This window comes from Lentinus tigrinus (genome assembly GCF_003813185.1).
Source record: "Lentinus tigrinus ALCF2SS1-7 unplaced genomic scaffold L226scaffold_29, whole genome shotgun sequence".
Classification (NCBI taxonomy): Eukaryota; Fungi; Basidiomycota; class Agaricomycetes; order Polyporales; family Polyporaceae; genus Lentinus; species Lentinus tigrinus.
The window spans coordinates 221,446-236,002 of record NW_027137938.1 but is presented as its reverse complement, the minus strand read 5'-3'; the positions used below and the strand labels follow the sequence as shown (position 1 = coordinate 236,002).

Here is a 14,557-nt window from a genome sequence, read left to right as displayed (position 1 = left end):
CGCGCGTGTCGCGAAGAGGCGCCCCCGAGAGACTCCGGAAGCGCGGCCGCGAGCCGAGGCCTTTCTTTGCTCTTAACCTTTACTTTGCTCTTGCCTTCCACACCGCGCTAGGCTGTACGACGATGCCGACGTTCTCGAGGAACCCGCTGAACGAGGCGGGATATAGCAAGCTCTTCAGGCGGTACCCGGCACTGTTCGGGGTGCCGTTCGTGCTGGTCATCGTCGGAGCATCGTATGGCATGCAGCAGTTCACCCAGACACGGTATGATCTGCATGCGCAGAAGGTGACCGCGGTACGCATTGTTGTCAGCTACCAAGTAAGGGGGATCAATGCTGATGACTGCCGCGGCAGTTGAACAAGGAGCAGGAGCTCGGCCTTACGCAGAACCGGAAGAAGTTCGATATTCGAGAGGAGTACTTCGTGAGTACCTTGCCTACTCACATATTCCGGCGAGGCTATGTGTAGGACAAGTCTTAACTCTTTGTCCAGAAACTCAGCTCGGCCGCGGCACAAGAGTGGGAGCCTAAACGCATACAGCGACCAGCAGGCCTTCCAGAGTGGGGTGTGCCACCACCCGAACCGCCTGCAGACACGAAGAAGTCTCAGTAATTCCCTCCTCTTGCCCCTCCTTCCTACCGACACCATGCTCTGTCGAACCACACAGTGTATCAATCCACCTTACGCTCGGATAATGTTGTACTTTAGCCATCACTCAATCGTCCTCACCGACCGACCATGGAAGCTCCAGAGAGACATTCGTCCGAGAGCTACCTACAATACAAGAGGAAACGGTCCGTCCCGTATGCACACGACACGATCAGTACAGAACCTTGCTCAGTCTCTGCACCGCGTTCAGGAGGATATCGCCTTGCCGCACAACCGTCTCGTACTGCGCGTTCTTTACCGACGGCCGGTTGGTCTCCACGACACCGTTGACCTTGTCGATCGTACAGTGTAGTCGGCCTGATGCTATGAAGCGCGACAGCTCACTGGAGAGACGTGAGCACGACTCCGTTGACTATGCGTACGGAAGAGACGTACCTGTCGACAAAATCCATGCTCACGCCGAATGACCGCGCGAGGCTGTCGAGCGTGAGACTGCGGTAGGATTCGAGGAGTTGGTTGTATGCGAGGATGCGCATCTCGCGGACATAGTATCGTGCATGTGGCGCGAGGATGCGGTTGGGCTTCAGGTGTGTTTGCTCGAGCGCGGCTGGAGGTCGGATCAGCATGGGTCAAAGGGCCGGGCACATATATGGATGCAGGGAACATACCGAGGGCGATGAAGAACTTGTCGTAATGTGAGTCGTAGAGGTTCTTCATCAAGTCGGAGAGTGTGGGAAGTTCAGGAAGCACTTGGATAACTTCGGGCGCGGTAATGAGCTACCAGATTTTGGATGAGTACTGGCAAGTGGCGTATACCGGCATATGTGCGCACCTTCTTCTTGAGATCTGGCCTGCTAAGTGTGAGGACGTTCGCGATGATGGTGGAAGCGACAAAGTCGTTATATGAGATGAGCTCGGTTGCAGTGAATGTTGAGAGCGCGTCGAGCAACAGCTCGCCACCACGCTTGAATTGTCGGATGGAAAGACAGTGGAGACCGCGGTACACCTTCAGTCGGTTTCTCCGATCCCAGTCACCACCCTTCTCGATCAACCTGCGCGTTGTCAAATGAGTTCCGTGAGAGTGAGATAAGAGTGCAATGGACGTACTCTTCCGCCTGTTGGAGATACTGGGTGATCATCTCATGGTCGCCGAAGAAGAACCCAATCCGGATGAGCGTGAGGACGATGTCTATCCTCGAACCCAATCCCGGTGTCTTCTCCAACGCGAGCTTCTGCGCCTCAACTGCCTTGTCCTATCCAGTCCGAAGTACCCCTCGTATGAATACCCGATTGCAGCTACTATGGCTAGTGGCCGAGAGCAGCGCACCTTGTCTCCAATCCTCGTCAAGTAGTTCGCGCGCGCACGGAGCGCGTCCGCGATGTCCGTCTCTCCCTCCGTCTTCTTTGCCTCCTCTAGACGCTCCTCGATCTTGTCGAGCTCATCCTTGTTCTCCTTCTCCATGCGCTCGAGCAATGATTGGTCTAGTGGCAATGCAGAGGTGGAGGTGACTATCCGGTAGTATGGTGCCATTTCTACGGTTCAAACACGGGTCAGTGAGGAGGCACAGACAAGGATATGTGGACACGCACGGTCGGCTTGGATGCCCACGAGGAGGGACTTGCGCGCATTCTCGTGGAGGTGCGCGAGGGATGGCGAGGATAGGACAAAGTAGTCCTGCGCCAGAGCAAGGTTGGGAATGGGGAGAACCGCGTCTTCAGCCATGTTTCCTCTTCAGTTTTCAGCCAAGCGCAGCAGCAAGCAAGTTCGATGAGCCAGACGGCGAGCAGAACACAAAGTACGACGACGAGAGGTGAGTGCGTACTTACTGCAGGCGCCTCCAAGCGACGCGTCAGTACCGCGAAGGTTCCCACGCTCCTCGACGCGTCACCTCGCGTCCGTCCTCCGCCACTGTGACTTTGCTCGTGAAGCTATCTTTCGTCGTCGTCCTTGACTATCTCGACACCGTTAACTTGACTGCCGGCGACATTCAGTGGAATGCCTACGAAGGACGAGCTTCTGACCCAGGCGCAAGCAGCCAAAGACCCCGTGCAGGCGGAGGCTCTTTACAGGGAGATTCTTGGTGAGCATAAACAGGCAGGATGCGGAGGTACGAGGAGGCTGAGCGGACACGCAGCGTCGCCGATTAGTGAACATGCACCGGTGGAGGAGAAGGAGGCGGAGCTCCGCCACCAGGAGAGTGCGCTCGTGAAGCTCGGAGAGCTCTACCGGGACCAGAAGTACGTCTCGTGTGGCTGCGATGGCTCATATCGGGTTTCTGACCATCGGTCTGAAGCAATGCGAAGGGCGTCGCTGAAGTCATTACCCTCTCGCGCTCCTTTGTCTCCTCAACCGCGAAGGCAAAGACCGCAAAGCTCAGTACGTGCTAGGACTCTGCACTTCGAAGCTGATTTGCTGACTGAGTCTCCTAGTCCGGACACTGCTCGACTGCTTCAATTCCATCCCAAATAGCCAGAACATCCAGATCGACGTCCTGACGGAGAACATTGAGTGGGCCAAGCGGGAAAAACGGATATTCCTCAAGCACAGTCTGGAGACGCGACTAGTCGGCCTGTGAGTACATCCCTCGTTTCCTGTGTTTTCACATTACCTACGCGTGCCGCATACAGCCAACTCGATACTCAACAATACAAACCCGCGCTCGCTCTGATCGAGACTCTTCTCACCGAGCTGAAGCGGCTAGACGACAAGATGGTGCTCACGGAGGTCCACTTACTGGAGAGTCGCGTATACCGCGGCATCGGTAACCTCGCAAAATCCAAGGTACGACTCTCCTTGCATATATCGCTTCTCGTAACACAACACCTAACTGATTTATCGCAGGCTGCCCTCACCTCTGCGCGAACAGCGGCGAACGCGATCTACTGCCCACCACATCTTCAAGCCCGTCTCGACCTGCAATCCGGTATCCTGCATGCAGAAGACAAGGACTATACCACTGCATACTCGTACTTCTACGAGACGTTCGAGAACCTGAGCACGCAGGACGACCCAAGCGCGCTCGGGGCGCTCAAGTATATGCTCCTCTGCAAAGTCATGCTGAACCTCGTACGTCGACGCCATGGCATCTCATAGACATGGGGATGGCTGATGATGTTTTCCGGTTACCTTGCACAGCCAGAAGATGTGACGTCCTTGCTCTCGATCAAGCTCGCGTCAAAGTACGCGCAGCTCCGGGACGTGGAGAGTATGCGCGCCATCGCGCGTGCGCACCAGAAGCGGAATCTCGCAGACTTCGAAAAGGCTCTCAAGGACTACCAACAGGGTGCGTAGCCCATCTCCCGTGTTTGCTCCCCCTGCACGACTGACAGCGCCGCCCACGCAGAGCTCTCGTCTGACACGACCATCCGCACACACCTGTCTGCGCTCTATGATACGCTGCTGGAGCAGAACCTCCTCCGGATCGTCGAGCCGTACTCGGTTGTGGAGATCGAGTACGTCGCGCAGCAGGTCGGCCAGGGACGGCAGGCGGTCGAACTCAAGTGCGTCCTACCTTTTCACGGCCACCTATATGCTCATAGTGAAGGTCGATACTGACTACCTACATATAGACTGTCACAAATGATCCTCGACAAGGTGTTCCATGGGGTCCTCGACCAGGGACGAGGTTGCCTGTTGATCTTTGAAGAGCCAGAAGCGGACGTGAGTGCAATTTTCCGTTATACCTTCGGATAGCTCTGACCGACGTGCTCTTCCAGAGGACATATGGTGCTGCGATCGACACGTTGGAGCAGGTGGGCAAGGTGGTAGACTCGTTGTATGCAAAGGTAAGGCTACATGTTCTGTTGTATGGATGCAACGTGCTGACGGGTGGATGTGTAGACTGTCAAGCTAGCATAGTTGTCGTTTGGCGATTTGTGTATAACATGGACTCGCATTCTCTTTCGCAGTTACACCGTGCCAGATTGAGTCTTACATGAGGAAAATCCGACGCAATCGCTACGACGAGTATAGCTGACGCGGCGACTCCGAGTTCTCTATCCGCTCTGCGCTGCCCCGTGGCGAGCATGGGACGCGCTCAGAAGCCGCCACGCCTTCCATGAGGCCTTACGATGTGAAGCCGATTCGACGTCGTCTGTGCTGTCGTAATTGGTCTACCAAGCCATCCTTTGCCGAGGTGCCGAGGAATGGGTGCAACTACTTACCGCCACCTGCGAGCATCCCATGTTCGCATGGATATCTGACATGAACTTTCGCGATATCATATATTGTACATCTCCACCGTGACCCATGACGCGCCCCATTCAGCTATGAACAACATCCTGCGAGCACAAAGTCTAGCTACTCAACGTCAACCGCGAGGGTACAACAGCGGGGAATCGCTACGGAGAACCAGACACTAAATTTGAGGCAAAAAATTACTAATCGCTGAGTTTCATCTCGGCGAGCTGGTCTGATGGTGCGGACTGGTCTGGGGGTAGTAAGGACCACTGCACCTTCCTCCCCTCCTTGATCTCGGTCTGAACGTGCTTCGGGAGGCGTGCCAGAAGCCCGCTACCAACCACTCTCTCTGGGTCGAACTCGGCGTAGTCGAAGTTACTATGCGAAGGAATGTCAACATATGAGTGAACATACACTGTCCACGGAAAGAAAGTGCTTACCGTGGTTCAAAGAAGCCGCGGTCAAAGTACCACATGGGCTCACGATCTGCGGTGCACGGGAACTCCTTGCGAATCACTTCGAGAGCGATAGCCAGGTTTCTTGGATTTGTGCGCCTCCGAATGTCGCGGTCATTGGTCGAGATCAGGCAGCAGATGAAGCTCTCCGTGTCCGGACTAGTTGGGAAAGTAACGGGCAGTCTACGATAGAAGCGGATATCGTTGATAGTGAGTCGTCGCTCGCCCAGCCGCGTGTTCAGGTGGCCGAGCAGGGGTATACTGTTCTCCATCGGACCAGACGTGGCCTCCGGGTGTCGTTCGAGCCAGCATTGTTTCCCATACTGAATCACCTCGTCATGCGAGAGGTAGATGCCGAAGTGAAAGGCTGGGACCTCGTACGCGCGTACCCAATCTCGGTGTTTTTTCCGATCTGCCCACCGATCCTCATCGTCCCAGTAGGTGTTCCACCCGAGCAACTTGTCGGAGTCCTGGTATCTTTGAGCCTCCCAGTGTCGATCTCGGAGCTCCTGGATGTAGTCCAGGGGAAAGTCGGACCATGATATGGGTATGAGGTGCCTCTCGTATTCGGCCAACATCTAAGAGAATACATGGTCAGTACTAGCCAAAAGCGTGTCACGGGTCTCATCTCTACCTTGTTATAATCAACTTTGTCTTCGCTCTTCATGTTGCGAACGCAATGAGTGATGTTTGGGCAAGTACGAGTGACAGAGGCGGGGAACTTGAAGATTGGTAAGTGAGGAGAGTACCTGCAAGCAACTGTCCCGTCGGCAAGAGGCAGAAGCGTGACATGCTGCAACCACGCCGCACCGGGAACCTAGCTTGCGGCCCCATATACCCCTCAAGGTGGTCACGACACGGTGTTCTTCTTTCCCAGGAGTAGGCAGCAACATCTCCATGTGTTTCGACGAGCGTTTCAAGTTGAACATCCGAGTCGAACTCCGACCTGATCGTGCATTCGGTGAGCGGCCCCTCGCTGGAATTCAAGTCGGAAGAGTCGCTGTAGGACTCAGGTATTACGCAGAGTGAGTTCCATCGATTGCTGCGAAAGATGAAGTGGTGAGACTTGTGGAGGAACAATGCGCATAGCTCTCGACTCTCTCTCCATATTCAGAGTGACCTGGTGCGAGCGAAGATCCTTGCGCCCGCGTGTTAGAGAGGTTTGCCATCATTGTCGTCGCCGTACCGAGAGGGTTCGTCCGAGTGAGGACGTGGAGAAGGACGTCGAAGCTCAGTGCCACAGTGCATGGCAGCCCCGGGTTTATATGTAGGTGAGTTTAGTTCCACATACTTAGAGTAAGTAGGTCGATAAGTAAGGTGACTTACAATATTTGAAGCACTCGGCGCTTGACGCATCCCGCAGCTACGGCTAGGGTCTCTTCACCTCATGCACCCACTGAGGGCGACGGACCTATACACTGGCGGCTGAGACATCTCTTGACGCTGTGCTTGACTTCGCTCCTGAGCTTCCCTCTGTTTCGCGCTTCTCCGATTGTAGTGCGGATTTCCAGTTCTACCGCCCCAGCAATGCACCGCCAGTCTTGACTTCGAAGGTCTCGTAATGGCCGTGGCCCGCGCTTCAAGTTGTCAAGACTAGCCTCGCGAGGCTGACGTCTACGAACGACGGGGAGATTGGAAGGTACGCTCGTCGTGAGCGAATGTCTGAAGGTGCGCTCTAGCTATTCTGCTTCATGCTTGTTCCGCTGACTACGAAGTCAGACATGCTCAGCGCCATGAGGAATTTCAAGTTGCATGGCGGGCATACCATGCACCTCATCACGACCAAAAGCACTTCGTGTTGGAGATCATCAATACTGCCTCTGCATGAGAATCTCGGCCGATTTCTGCATGCACAGAGGTGAGTGTGATCTCAGACTCGTCGACGCGCTCAATGTCTCGATGGTCCTGCGAGCACGAAGTCTACCTACTCAACCATGAGGGTACGGCGGGGGTCGCTACAGAGAATTAGACACTGAACGGTGAAGGATTTCACCGACGGTGGAGTGACTTCGCGCCGATCTCGTTGGATAGTGTGGATCCCTCCTTGATAGTGATTTGGACGCGCTCCAGGAGGCATGTCTCTGGAGTCTCACGAATGAGAGCCAGATTTGCAGTGGAATCGGGGTACCCTCTCGTACTATGCGACCCTCGAGATTGATATCGTCAGCGCGGTTCCGCGCATACGCAAACTACAATGGCGAGGTCGAGAGCGACTGGGTGAGGGTACGCGTCCTCCTCGCGCTCAGGCAAGTGTACAACATTACAGCACTCCAACACACTGACGACACTATGGGTATGCTATGCTACAGGGATGCCGGGAAACGTCAAGTGCAACTAGTAGTCTCGCGACCCGCGTCGAGACGGTGGCATGAGGATGTTGCGGTGCTTGGAAAATTGGTTGCTCGCGGCACTGATCACCGAAGAGCTGTCATGCTCTCGAGCTTTCTTGAGCTTAGGGCGTGAAGGGCCGGTCTGAGAGGGTGGGACATCAGACGTTGGCCGACGAGCGAGGTACGTTTCACTTACTTTCTCGTGGATGATCGCATTTGCGGCTGCTGTCAGAGACACAAAGGACTCGTTTGCGAGACGAGAATGGAATGGCTGAGTGAGTGTGTCGCTGATCAGTTTTGGTTGACATAGATAGTAACAAAAGTGCGCACCTTCGATCGCCAATTGTCCCCAGAAGCGCGTCCCTCAGGCTCTCGCCAGTTATAGGAGTCGACACTGCCTCGCACCAGATGTCTTGTTCCACCGGTCTTCCCTGAGGCGATCGAAGGACGCGACATGGATGAGAACGCAGAGTTGTACGTGAAGCCTGACTTCAGAGAGGCTGAGGCTAAAGAGCCCGCTCTTTTCTGTAGGTGTGCGTCAGTGATCATGAACGACTAAGGGCTCGGACGCGTAACCTTGGCACGTATCTCATCCCAATGCGCCTGTAGGTACGTCAGAAAAATGGATGCATACACAGACTACTGGAGACTCACCAGACACTCTCGTGCGCACTCCACGGCGAAATTTGGATCCTCGCTACACATTGCCAACCACTCCTTCTGCTTATATTTGCAGTCCGAGACGATTCTCTTCAATGTGGTATTGCCGAAAACATACGGCTGGTCCGGTGGAGTACCAGTTTCCCTCCCAGGCCAGCGATTGACGAGCGGCCTTGTGCTCTCAAATGACCACGCGAGGACGTACGCGTTTTCTATGTCCCATTCCGGTGAGGAGTGATAGTGATTTGAGTTGTCGCTGATGATTCGGTTACGGTGGATGGGAATAGAGAAGTGTCGGAAGAGCCTCGGAAGGTCTGCGAGTGGCGTTTGTTCCCAGCTCGCAGTGAGGCAGACCAGTGGGGTCGCAGAGCTAATGCCATCGCTCATGGCGATGCAAGGCCGGATCTTCTCTGTTGCATGATCCTTCTTCTTGAGACGTTGTGCGGCTTGGTCGCATCTCCGCTCTATACCTCTATCCACTATGCGCGACGATAGGAGGATGTCAAATATCACAGTATAGACAGATTCCTGAATGGAATAGACATCACCAGCGGTGATGGCGTCTCCGGCAGCTCTGCGTCTGGGTATATCGGTGCATCCTGCACGTTGCCCAGCACACACAGACATGACTGAAGCGAGAGAGTGAGACCCAAGTTGGAGAGACGGTGGGCAGAATGTATGGCTTGGCCGGTGGGCGATCTCGCTGTTCGCATGTTATAGAGAGCCTCAGATGAACAAATCCCCGCAATATCCCAGCACATCTACCTCAATGTGGTTGTGTTGCAATACAATAGTCTCCAGGCCGGTAACGCAGGCTCAAGCGGCAACAAGACGATCGCATTGTAGTCTTGACGGTTCGAGCGACCACGTAAATGATAGTGGCGCCTGTGCCCACTGGGACAAACAGTGCCAAACTCGGCCCGAACAAGGCGGGTCTCGGCGCGCCCATCAGCATGACGACGGGCTCTCTCTTTGTGTTCTTTTTGTTCTTGTATTTGCAATGTCCCCCTCCAGTAACCCTCGCGGCCACATAATGAGAAAGGACGAGGCTTTGTCTAACATACCACCACCCACCACCCACTTTCAAGAAGTTGCGACGTTCGCCAACTCCCAGCTTCCAGAGCCTTACTACCATCTCACCACCGATAATCGCCATGTTAGGTGGATTCTGGTACACACCCATGGAAGGATCGTTTGCGGTCATCCGCATGGATCCTGCCGCCATGGTCCGCCACCTCAATGACCCTGAGGCTCTGCGGGCTGCAGAAGCCTTATCCCCTCAGTCGTACCTGGTGTATCTTGATGTGGTGCGTTCTCTCATCGCGATCACAGATATTACCCGGGCCTCTGAATTTCGGGCTGCGTTATCTTGACAGCATCGTAGACTCCCGATTAGGGGTGAGCAGCCCTGGCATGCCTTCGACATATATCCCGTTTGGCAGTCTCTCCGCCCCTCGGACGAGGACAAGTGCATCACTCCCGACATGTGCATGCCTATATTTCCCAACAAAAACCATCCATCGGGCCGTGCTCCGCTGATGACCAAACCTGCCTTTCCTTTCGACAACTGCTACATCTGGTCTGAGGTGAAGATGGAGATCCGTGTCTGCCCGCGAGAAGAGGGTTTCAATTGGAAGGAGACGACCGCGTTGTCGCCCGGTTCTGAGGGCGAACGACGACGGATTGGTTACGAGTGGGACGACAGAGATCAGCGGATCCTTGCAGAGCAAGTACGCCAGCCGAACCATGACCCTGAGTCGCCATCTGTCCTTCAGTCCCCCAATCTCGGGTTGCCCGATTCCGTTGACGATTTCACGTGTATGACTCGCCTCTTCGCTGACCCGGTTAGGAGCCCGGAGCTCCATCCCTTCTGCCATCTCTGGACCGACCTGGCGTCCAACATTAAGCAGGACGAGATTACAAACCCCAAACATCTGTTCGAAGAACGCGACGCAATCGTTAGGTGTGTCTCTAATGCGCTCGGTCGCGTGTGTAACTTACGCGTCGTTTAGGATCATCCGAGAAGCCAGGGCTCGTGATCCGACTCTCCCTTTCCTACCAGTCCCACGCAGTAGCCTATCGCTCAGGACCGCCAGTGACTCGGAATCGTGGGACGAGTCGGAGCTCGACTGCTCCCATCCTGACGCACCTGGCAGCGCAGTCTCGCTGGAAACCCGTCACTCGGAGTGGTGGGAAGACTCACAGCCAGAGACCAAGCGTCGACGTTAGTAGCCCATTGTTTAGTCGAGTCTTATTCGTGCGACTGACCTTTGCCGTGCTCGTCTTTACATCAGGTTTCCGTCCGTTCAAGTTGATCCGCAAGGTCGGACTGCGTGTCCGGAGCCTCTTTCGTATACCTTACATCCCCGTGTGGCCATGAACACAAGCCTTAGCCTTGTGTTATTGGCCGCTATGGCTTCGTTGTTCTCCCTCCTCGAGCCCATGCACTCGGAGCTGTTTGCTTAGTTCGTCGTACGATGATATAACGCTATCCTTTCATTCATGCGTGTATGAATCCACGATCATTTCGCTATGACCTACGCCACGCTGTACCTTTCCGTGCGATGGAGTTGGGCTGTTGCGCCAACTTCGCTAGCCCAGAAGTTTGCGAAACGATGATTTCCACCAACACTCGGAAGGGCCCGAGCGCCACTCGAGTGGGAATCTGTTGTCCTTTGTCATGGTGAAGGTGTTGTGCTGAGCTATTGTTCTCGTCTTCGCAGCGTCCCTTCGGTTGTTGCCAGTCGCCGGTCCAGTCATATAATGCTGATAGGTCAGACACTTGTTCTTCGATCTTATCACCACGTTCAACACCTCATCCATCCATACTGACGCACACTTGACCCTCCGTTTCTCCATGCCCTTCTCAGTTTACAGACATAGTGCACGATGCTAGACTACCCCGATGACCAGTCATTTGCGGTCATCCGCATGGACCCTGTTGCAATGGTACGGCACCTGGACGACCCCGAGGCGCTGAAGGCTGCAGAAGCCTTGTCCCCTCAATCGTATCTGGTATACCTTGACGGCGTAGGTTTCTCTACTCACTGTTTTCATTATATGTGAACTGACAGTCACATTGCTATAGCACAATCGGCTCCCTATTTGGGGTCCGAAACCATGGTACTCCTTCGATATACACCTCATCGGACCATGTCTGCGCCCCGCTCACAACGAGCAATGCGTTACCGCCGACATGTGCACCCCTATCTATCCCAACCAAGATCATCCCGCGGGCCGAGCACCCGTACACACAGAACCACCTTTCCCGTTCGATAACTGCCACTTTTGGTCGAGGACGAAGATGAAGGTCCGCGTCTGCCCTCGAACGGAAGGATTCGATTGGGACGTGACGACTCACTTGTCGTCGAAAGGCGAGCAGATGTGGCGGCATAATGAGATATGCGATGAAGTCAAGCAGACTGCCGCAGAACGAGCTCTTCAGCCTCAACCTGACCCTGTCCCCGAATCATGCGCATCCGACCTGGCACCCACCCACCCGGGCCGCTCTCTTCAGGCCGATGGCTCCGCGGAGACTCCACTTGTCGACGACGATGCGAGCTCGTTGTACAGTGATTCGGTCTCTGCCAACTCATGCAGTGTAATGAGTGACATCGCTTCGGCGGACGGGTCCGGATACGAGGATACGATGATGGAATGGAGGCGCCTCTTCGCGGACCCGGTGGCGTCCCCCGAGTTCCACCCGCTCTGCCACCTTTGGGGTGATATCGCTTCCAATATCAAGCAGGATGAGATTGCGAATCCCATCCATTTTCTCGAAGAGCGTGACGCGGTAGTTAGGTCAGTCCTTGATGGCACTCAATGATGAAGCCCCACTGAGAGTCGCTTGTCCAGGATCATCCGAGAGGCCCGGGCTCGAAACCCTGCCATCCTGCCGATGGCGGCACCAGAGGATGCCGACAGCAAAGCGACGCTGACCCTCAAGTGGCTGGGAAGGGAGAAACCGAAGCCTAAACGTGAGTCCTTTTCAAGGTCTTCAGCATAGCTACATTTATTTGGAATCATGCTGATTATTGCTTTGTCGTCTCAATAGGCTTCCGTCCGCTCAAGTTCATTCGCAAGGTTAGACTGCATGTCCGGACCCTGTTCCGTATACCGTACATCCCTGTATGGCCCTGAATCCACCTCGCAATGGTCTCCAGTACTCGTTGCCGGTGCGGGCCGACGTAAGCCTTATTCCGTTTAAGATCCCCGATACCTTTGTCTCTGTATATCATAATGAGAACCCACCTGCGCCGCCATACCATACGCAGGTACAAATATGATATCCTCAGTCTGTTCGATTGTTGAGGCACCAGGTGGTTGCGCTCGAATAAATCAATATCCTTTGCGACAATATAATGTACGAGTACTTCCTAAATTCGAGTACCTCCCAATGTCTCGTCTGGCTTCGAAGTATCACCGGTGGGGAGAGCAACGTCGCATGCGGCATTATCCTCCGGTCGTCCATACCACGTCAGATAAAATGTTCAACGCTCTGCCTAGTCAACGAGCTCGAATTCCGGCTGCATCTTGAGGGATGAGAGAGCTCGAGGCTTATTGGAAAGGCGAGTCTTTGAGCGTGACGTCCGAGTCGTAGTCGCTAGCGTTCGGCGCCCGTAGCAGCCACCAGGACAAATCATGCCAAACTCGGTCCGAACAAGGGTCCCGGGCGGCTGCCATAGCGACGTCGTGTTCCTTTTGTTTTCGTACTCGCAATGGCCCTCTCTAGTAACGCCAGCGGCCACATAATGGACGAGATTTCAACTGATCTACCACGCCATAATTCACTGCCTTGCAAGTCCAAGCGACGTTCGCCAACTTGAACTTCTCTCAACCCTCAGTTTTAGAGCCCTACCGCCATCTCCCACCGCCGATAATCGCCATGCCAGGTATCCATGTACCCATGGAAGGATCGTTTGCAGTTATTCGCATGGATCCCGTCGCAATGGTTCGCCACCTCAATGATTGTCAGGCTCTGCGGGCTGCAGAGGCCTTATCCCCCCAGTCGTACTTAGTCTATCTTGACCTGGTGCGTTACCTCATTGCAATCGCAATAACAGGTGATGCATCTGAACTTATAGCTGTGCTATCTTTGACAGAATCATCGACTCCCGATTGGGGCTGAGCAGCCTTGGCATGCCTTCGACGTATATCCTGTTTGGCAGTCTCTCCGTCCCTCGGACGAGGACAAGTGCATCACTCCCGACATGTGCATGCCTATATTCCCCAACGAAGACCATCCATCGGGCCGTGCTCCGCTGATGACCAAGCCCGTCTTTCCTTTCGACAATTGTTACATCTGGTCTGAAGTGAAGATGGAGATTCGTGTCTGCCCGCGAGAGGAGGGTTTCAATTGGAAGGAGACGACCGCGTTGTCGCTTGATTCTGACGGCGAACCACGACGGATTGATTACGAGGGGGAAGACAGAAATCGGCGGATCCTTGCAGAACAAGCACGCCGGCTGAACCCCGTCTCTGACTCGCCATCCGTCCCGCAGTCTCCCAATGTCGATATGCCTGTGTCGGAATACGTCAACACTTTCACGCTTCTGACTCGTCTGTTCGCTGACCCGGTTAGAAGCCCCGAGTTACGTCCCTTCTGCCACCTCTGGACCGACCTGGCATCCAACATGAAGCAGGACGAGATTACAAACCCCAAACACCTGTTCGAAGAACGCGACGCAATCGTTAGGTGTGTCTCTAATACGCTCGGTCGCGCATGTCACTTACCGCGTCGTTTAGGATCATCCGAGAAGCCAGGGCTCGCGATCCGACTCTCCCTTTCCTACCAGTCCCACGCAGTAGCCTATCGCTCAGGACCGGCAGTGACACCGAGTCGTGGGACGAGCCGGAGCTCGATAGTTCCCATCCTGACGCACTCGGCAGCGCAGTCTCGCTGGAAACCCGTCACTCGGAGTGGTGGGAAGACTCACAGCCAGAGACCAAGCCTCGACGTCCGTATCCCGTCCTCTAGTCGCGACTTGTTCGTGTGACTGACTTCTAGTATGCTCACTGCAGGTTTCCGGCCGTTCAAGTTGATCCGCAAGGTTGGGCTGCGCGTCCGGAGCCTCTTTCGTATACCTTACATCCCCGTGTGGCCCTGAACATAAGCTGTATCCTGGTGATATCGGCCGTCATGGCTTCGTTGTTCTCTCCTTCGAGTTCGTCGTGCCATGGTATATGTAAAGCCATCTACCCGTTTGCGCTCATAACGATTGATGATCAATTTTCTATGACCTGTACCATGTGTACGAAGAAGTTGGGCCATTGCAACTTCGCTGGTCCGCACGCGCACGGCTGTGAGACAATATATTGTCCCCTC

General features: G+C 54.7%; 8 protein-coding genes across 8 annotated transcripts; 5 read left to right on the top strand and 3 right to left on the bottom strand.

Moving 5' to 3' along the window:
• The first annotated feature begins 52 nt into the window (after positions 1 to 52).
• L226DRAFT_554448 (uncharacterized protein) lies at positions 53 to 927 on the top strand. Its single transcript, XM_067683004.1, has 3 exons — positions 53 to 293; positions 353 to 421; positions 491 to 927. The coding sequence occupies exons 1-3, from the start codon at positions 123 to 125 to the stop codon at positions 608 to 610; spliced, it is 360 nt and encodes a 119-aa protein (XP_067532050.1). The 5' UTR covers positions 53 to 122; the 3' UTR covers positions 611 to 927.
• L226DRAFT_538044 (PCI-domain-containing protein) lies at positions 628 to 2,421 on the bottom strand. Its single transcript, XM_067681419.1, has 7 exons — positions 2,198 to 2,421; positions 1,935 to 2,140; positions 1,715 to 1,860; positions 1,440 to 1,659; positions 1,276 to 1,384; positions 1,043 to 1,214; positions 628 to 990 (listed from the first exon to the last, which is right to left on the bottom strand). Exons 1-7 carry the CDS (start codon positions 2,328 to 2,330, stop codon positions 819 to 821), a joined length of 1,158 nt encoding a protein of 385 aa, XP_067532049.1. The 5' UTR covers positions 2,331 to 2,421; the 3' UTR covers positions 628 to 818.
• Positions 2,422 to 2,496: 75 nt separating this feature from the next.
• On the top strand, positions 2,497 to 4,587 carry L226DRAFT_513179 (PCI-domain-containing protein). Its single transcript, XM_067678366.1, has 11 exons — positions 2,497 to 2,688; positions 2,743 to 2,845; positions 2,902 to 2,984; positions 3,038 to 3,179; positions 3,236 to 3,389; positions 3,450 to 3,674; positions 3,744 to 3,891; positions 3,952 to 4,108; positions 4,178 to 4,268; positions 4,325 to 4,393; positions 4,449 to 4,587. Exons 1-11 carry the CDS (start codon positions 2,604 to 2,606, stop codon positions 4,464 to 4,466), a joined length of 1,275 nt encoding a protein of 424 aa, XP_067532048.1. The 5' UTR covers positions 2,497 to 2,603; the 3' UTR covers positions 4,467 to 4,587.
• Positions 4,588 to 4,987: 400 nt separating this feature from the next.
• Positions 4,988 to 5,909, bottom strand: L226DRAFT_573947 (uncharacterized protein; the record flags this gene model as incomplete). Its single annotated transcript, XM_067684950.1, has 3 exons — positions 4,988 to 5,165; positions 5,228 to 5,820; positions 5,877 to 5,909. 3 exons carry the CDS (start codon positions 5,907 to 5,909, stop codon positions 4,988 to 4,990), a joined length of 804 nt encoding a protein of 267 aa, XP_067532047.1.
• Positions 5,910 to 8,014: 2,105 nt separating this feature from the next.
• L226DRAFT_176220 (uncharacterized protein) lies at positions 8,015 to 8,989 on the bottom strand. Its single transcript, XM_067672673.1, has one exon. It carries the CDS (start codon positions 8,857 to 8,859, stop codon positions 8,212 to 8,214), a length of 648 nt encoding a protein of 215 aa, XP_067532046.1. The 5' UTR covers positions 8,860 to 8,989; the 3' UTR covers positions 8,015 to 8,211.
• Positions 8,990 to 9,227: 238 nt separating this feature from the next.
• On the top strand, positions 9,228 to 10,776 carry L226DRAFT_538038 (uncharacterized protein). The gene is made up of 4 exons (XM_067681418.1): positions 9,228 to 9,539; positions 9,609 to 10,195; positions 10,245 to 10,456; positions 10,527 to 10,776. Exons 1-4 carry the CDS (start codon positions 9,387 to 9,389, stop codon positions 10,610 to 10,612), a joined length of 1,038 nt encoding a protein of 345 aa, XP_067532045.1. The 5' UTR covers positions 9,228 to 9,386; the 3' UTR covers positions 10,613 to 10,776.
• Positions 10,777 to 11,046: 270 nt separating this feature from the next.
• Positions 11,047 to 12,587, top strand: L226DRAFT_513177 (uncharacterized protein). Its single transcript, XM_067678365.1, has 4 exons — positions 11,047 to 11,262; positions 11,321 to 12,033; positions 12,088 to 12,209; positions 12,287 to 12,587. Exons 1-4 carry the CDS (start codon positions 11,122 to 11,124, stop codon positions 12,370 to 12,372), a joined length of 1,062 nt encoding a protein of 353 aa, XP_067532044.1. The 5' UTR covers positions 11,047 to 11,121; the 3' UTR covers positions 12,373 to 12,587.
• Positions 12,588 to 13,028: 441 nt separating this feature from the next.
• On the top strand, positions 13,029 to 14,407 carry L226DRAFT_513170 (uncharacterized protein). Its single transcript, XM_067678364.1, has 4 exons — positions 13,029 to 13,264; positions 13,335 to 13,927; positions 13,978 to 14,189; positions 14,254 to 14,407. Exons 1-4 carry the CDS (start codon positions 13,118 to 13,120, stop codon positions 14,337 to 14,339), a joined length of 1,038 nt encoding a protein of 345 aa, XP_067532043.1. The 5' UTR covers positions 13,029 to 13,117; the 3' UTR covers positions 14,340 to 14,407.
• The last annotated feature ends 150 nt before the right edge of the window (positions 14,408 to 14,557 follow it).

Excerpts from the sequence above, each read along its gene's own strand:
- L226DRAFT_554448 (XM_067683004.1), top strand. The coding sequence starts at position 123 with ATGCCGACGTTCTCGAGGAACCCGCTGAACGAGGCGGGATATAGCAAG. Across the intron at positions 294-352 it reads ATGCGCAGAAGGTGACCGCG|TTGAACAAGGAGCAGGAGCT; the intron begins GTACGCATTGTT and ends CTGCCGCGGCAG. Across the intron at positions 422-490 it reads ATATTCGAGAGGAGTACTTC|AAACTCAGCTCGGCCGCGGC; the intron begins GTGAGTACCTTG and ends CTCTTTGTCCAG.
- L226DRAFT_538044 (XM_067681419.1), bottom strand. The coding sequence starts at position 2,330 with ATGGCTGAAGACGCGGTTCTCCCCATTCCCAACCTTGCTCTGGCGCAG. Across the intron at positions 2,141-2,197 it reads CGTGGGCATCCAAGCCGACC|AAATGGCACCATACTACCGG; the intron begins GTGCGTGTCCAC and ends TTTGAACCGTAG. Across the intron at positions 991-1,042 it reads AGCATGGATTTTGTCGACAG|TGAGCTGTCGCGCTTCATAG; the intron begins GTACGTCTCTTC and ends ACGTCTCTCCAG.
- L226DRAFT_513179 (XM_067678366.1), top strand. The coding sequence starts at position 2,604 with ATGCCTACGAAGGACGAGCTTCTGACCCAGGCGCAAGCAGCCAAAGAC. Across the intron at positions 2,985-3,037 it reads GGCAAAGACCGCAAAGCTCA|TCCGGACACTGCTCGACTGC; the intron begins GTACGTGCTAGG and ends TGAGTCTCCTAG. Across the intron at positions 4,269-4,324 it reads TTGAAGAGCCAGAAGCGGAC|AGGACATATGGTGCTGCGAT; the intron begins GTGAGTGCAATT and ends GTGCTCTTCCAG.
- L226DRAFT_176220 (XM_067672673.1), bottom strand. The coding sequence starts at position 8,859 with ATGTCTGTGTGTGCTGGGCAACGTGCAGGATGCACCGATATACCCAGA.
- L226DRAFT_538038 (XM_067681418.1), top strand. The coding sequence starts at position 9,387 with ATGTTAGGTGGATTCTGGTACACACCCATGGAAGGATCGTTTGCGGTC. Across the intron at positions 9,540-9,608 it reads ACCTGGTGTATCTTGATGTG|CATCGTAGACTCCCGATTAG; the intron begins GTGCGTTCTCTC and ends TTATCTTGACAG. Across the intron at positions 10,457-10,526 it reads GCCAGAGACCAAGCGTCGAC|GTTTCCGTCCGTTCAAGTTG; the intron begins GTTAGTAGCCCA and ends TCTTTACATCAG.
- L226DRAFT_513177 (XM_067678365.1), top strand. The coding sequence starts at position 11,122 with ATGCTAGACTACCCCGATGACCAGTCATTTGCGGTCATCCGCATGGAC. Across the intron at positions 11,263-11,320 it reads ATCTGGTATACCTTGACGGC|CACAATCGGCTCCCTATTTG; the intron begins GTAGGTTTCTCT and ends ACATTGCTATAG. Across the intron at positions 12,210-12,286 it reads GGAGAAACCGAAGCCTAAAC|GCTTCCGTCCGCTCAAGTTC; the intron begins GTGAGTCCTTTT and ends TCGTCTCAATAG.
- L226DRAFT_513170 (XM_067678364.1), top strand. The coding sequence starts at position 13,118 with ATGCCAGGTATCCATGTACCCATGGAAGGATCGTTTGCAGTTATTCGC. Across the intron at positions 13,265-13,334 it reads ACTTAGTCTATCTTGACCTG|AATCATCGACTCCCGATTGG; the intron begins GTGCGTTACCTC and ends TATCTTTGACAG. Across the intron at positions 14,190-14,253 it reads GCCAGAGACCAAGCCTCGAC|GTTTCCGGCCGTTCAAGTTG; the intron begins GTCCGTATCCCG and ends TGCTCACTGCAG.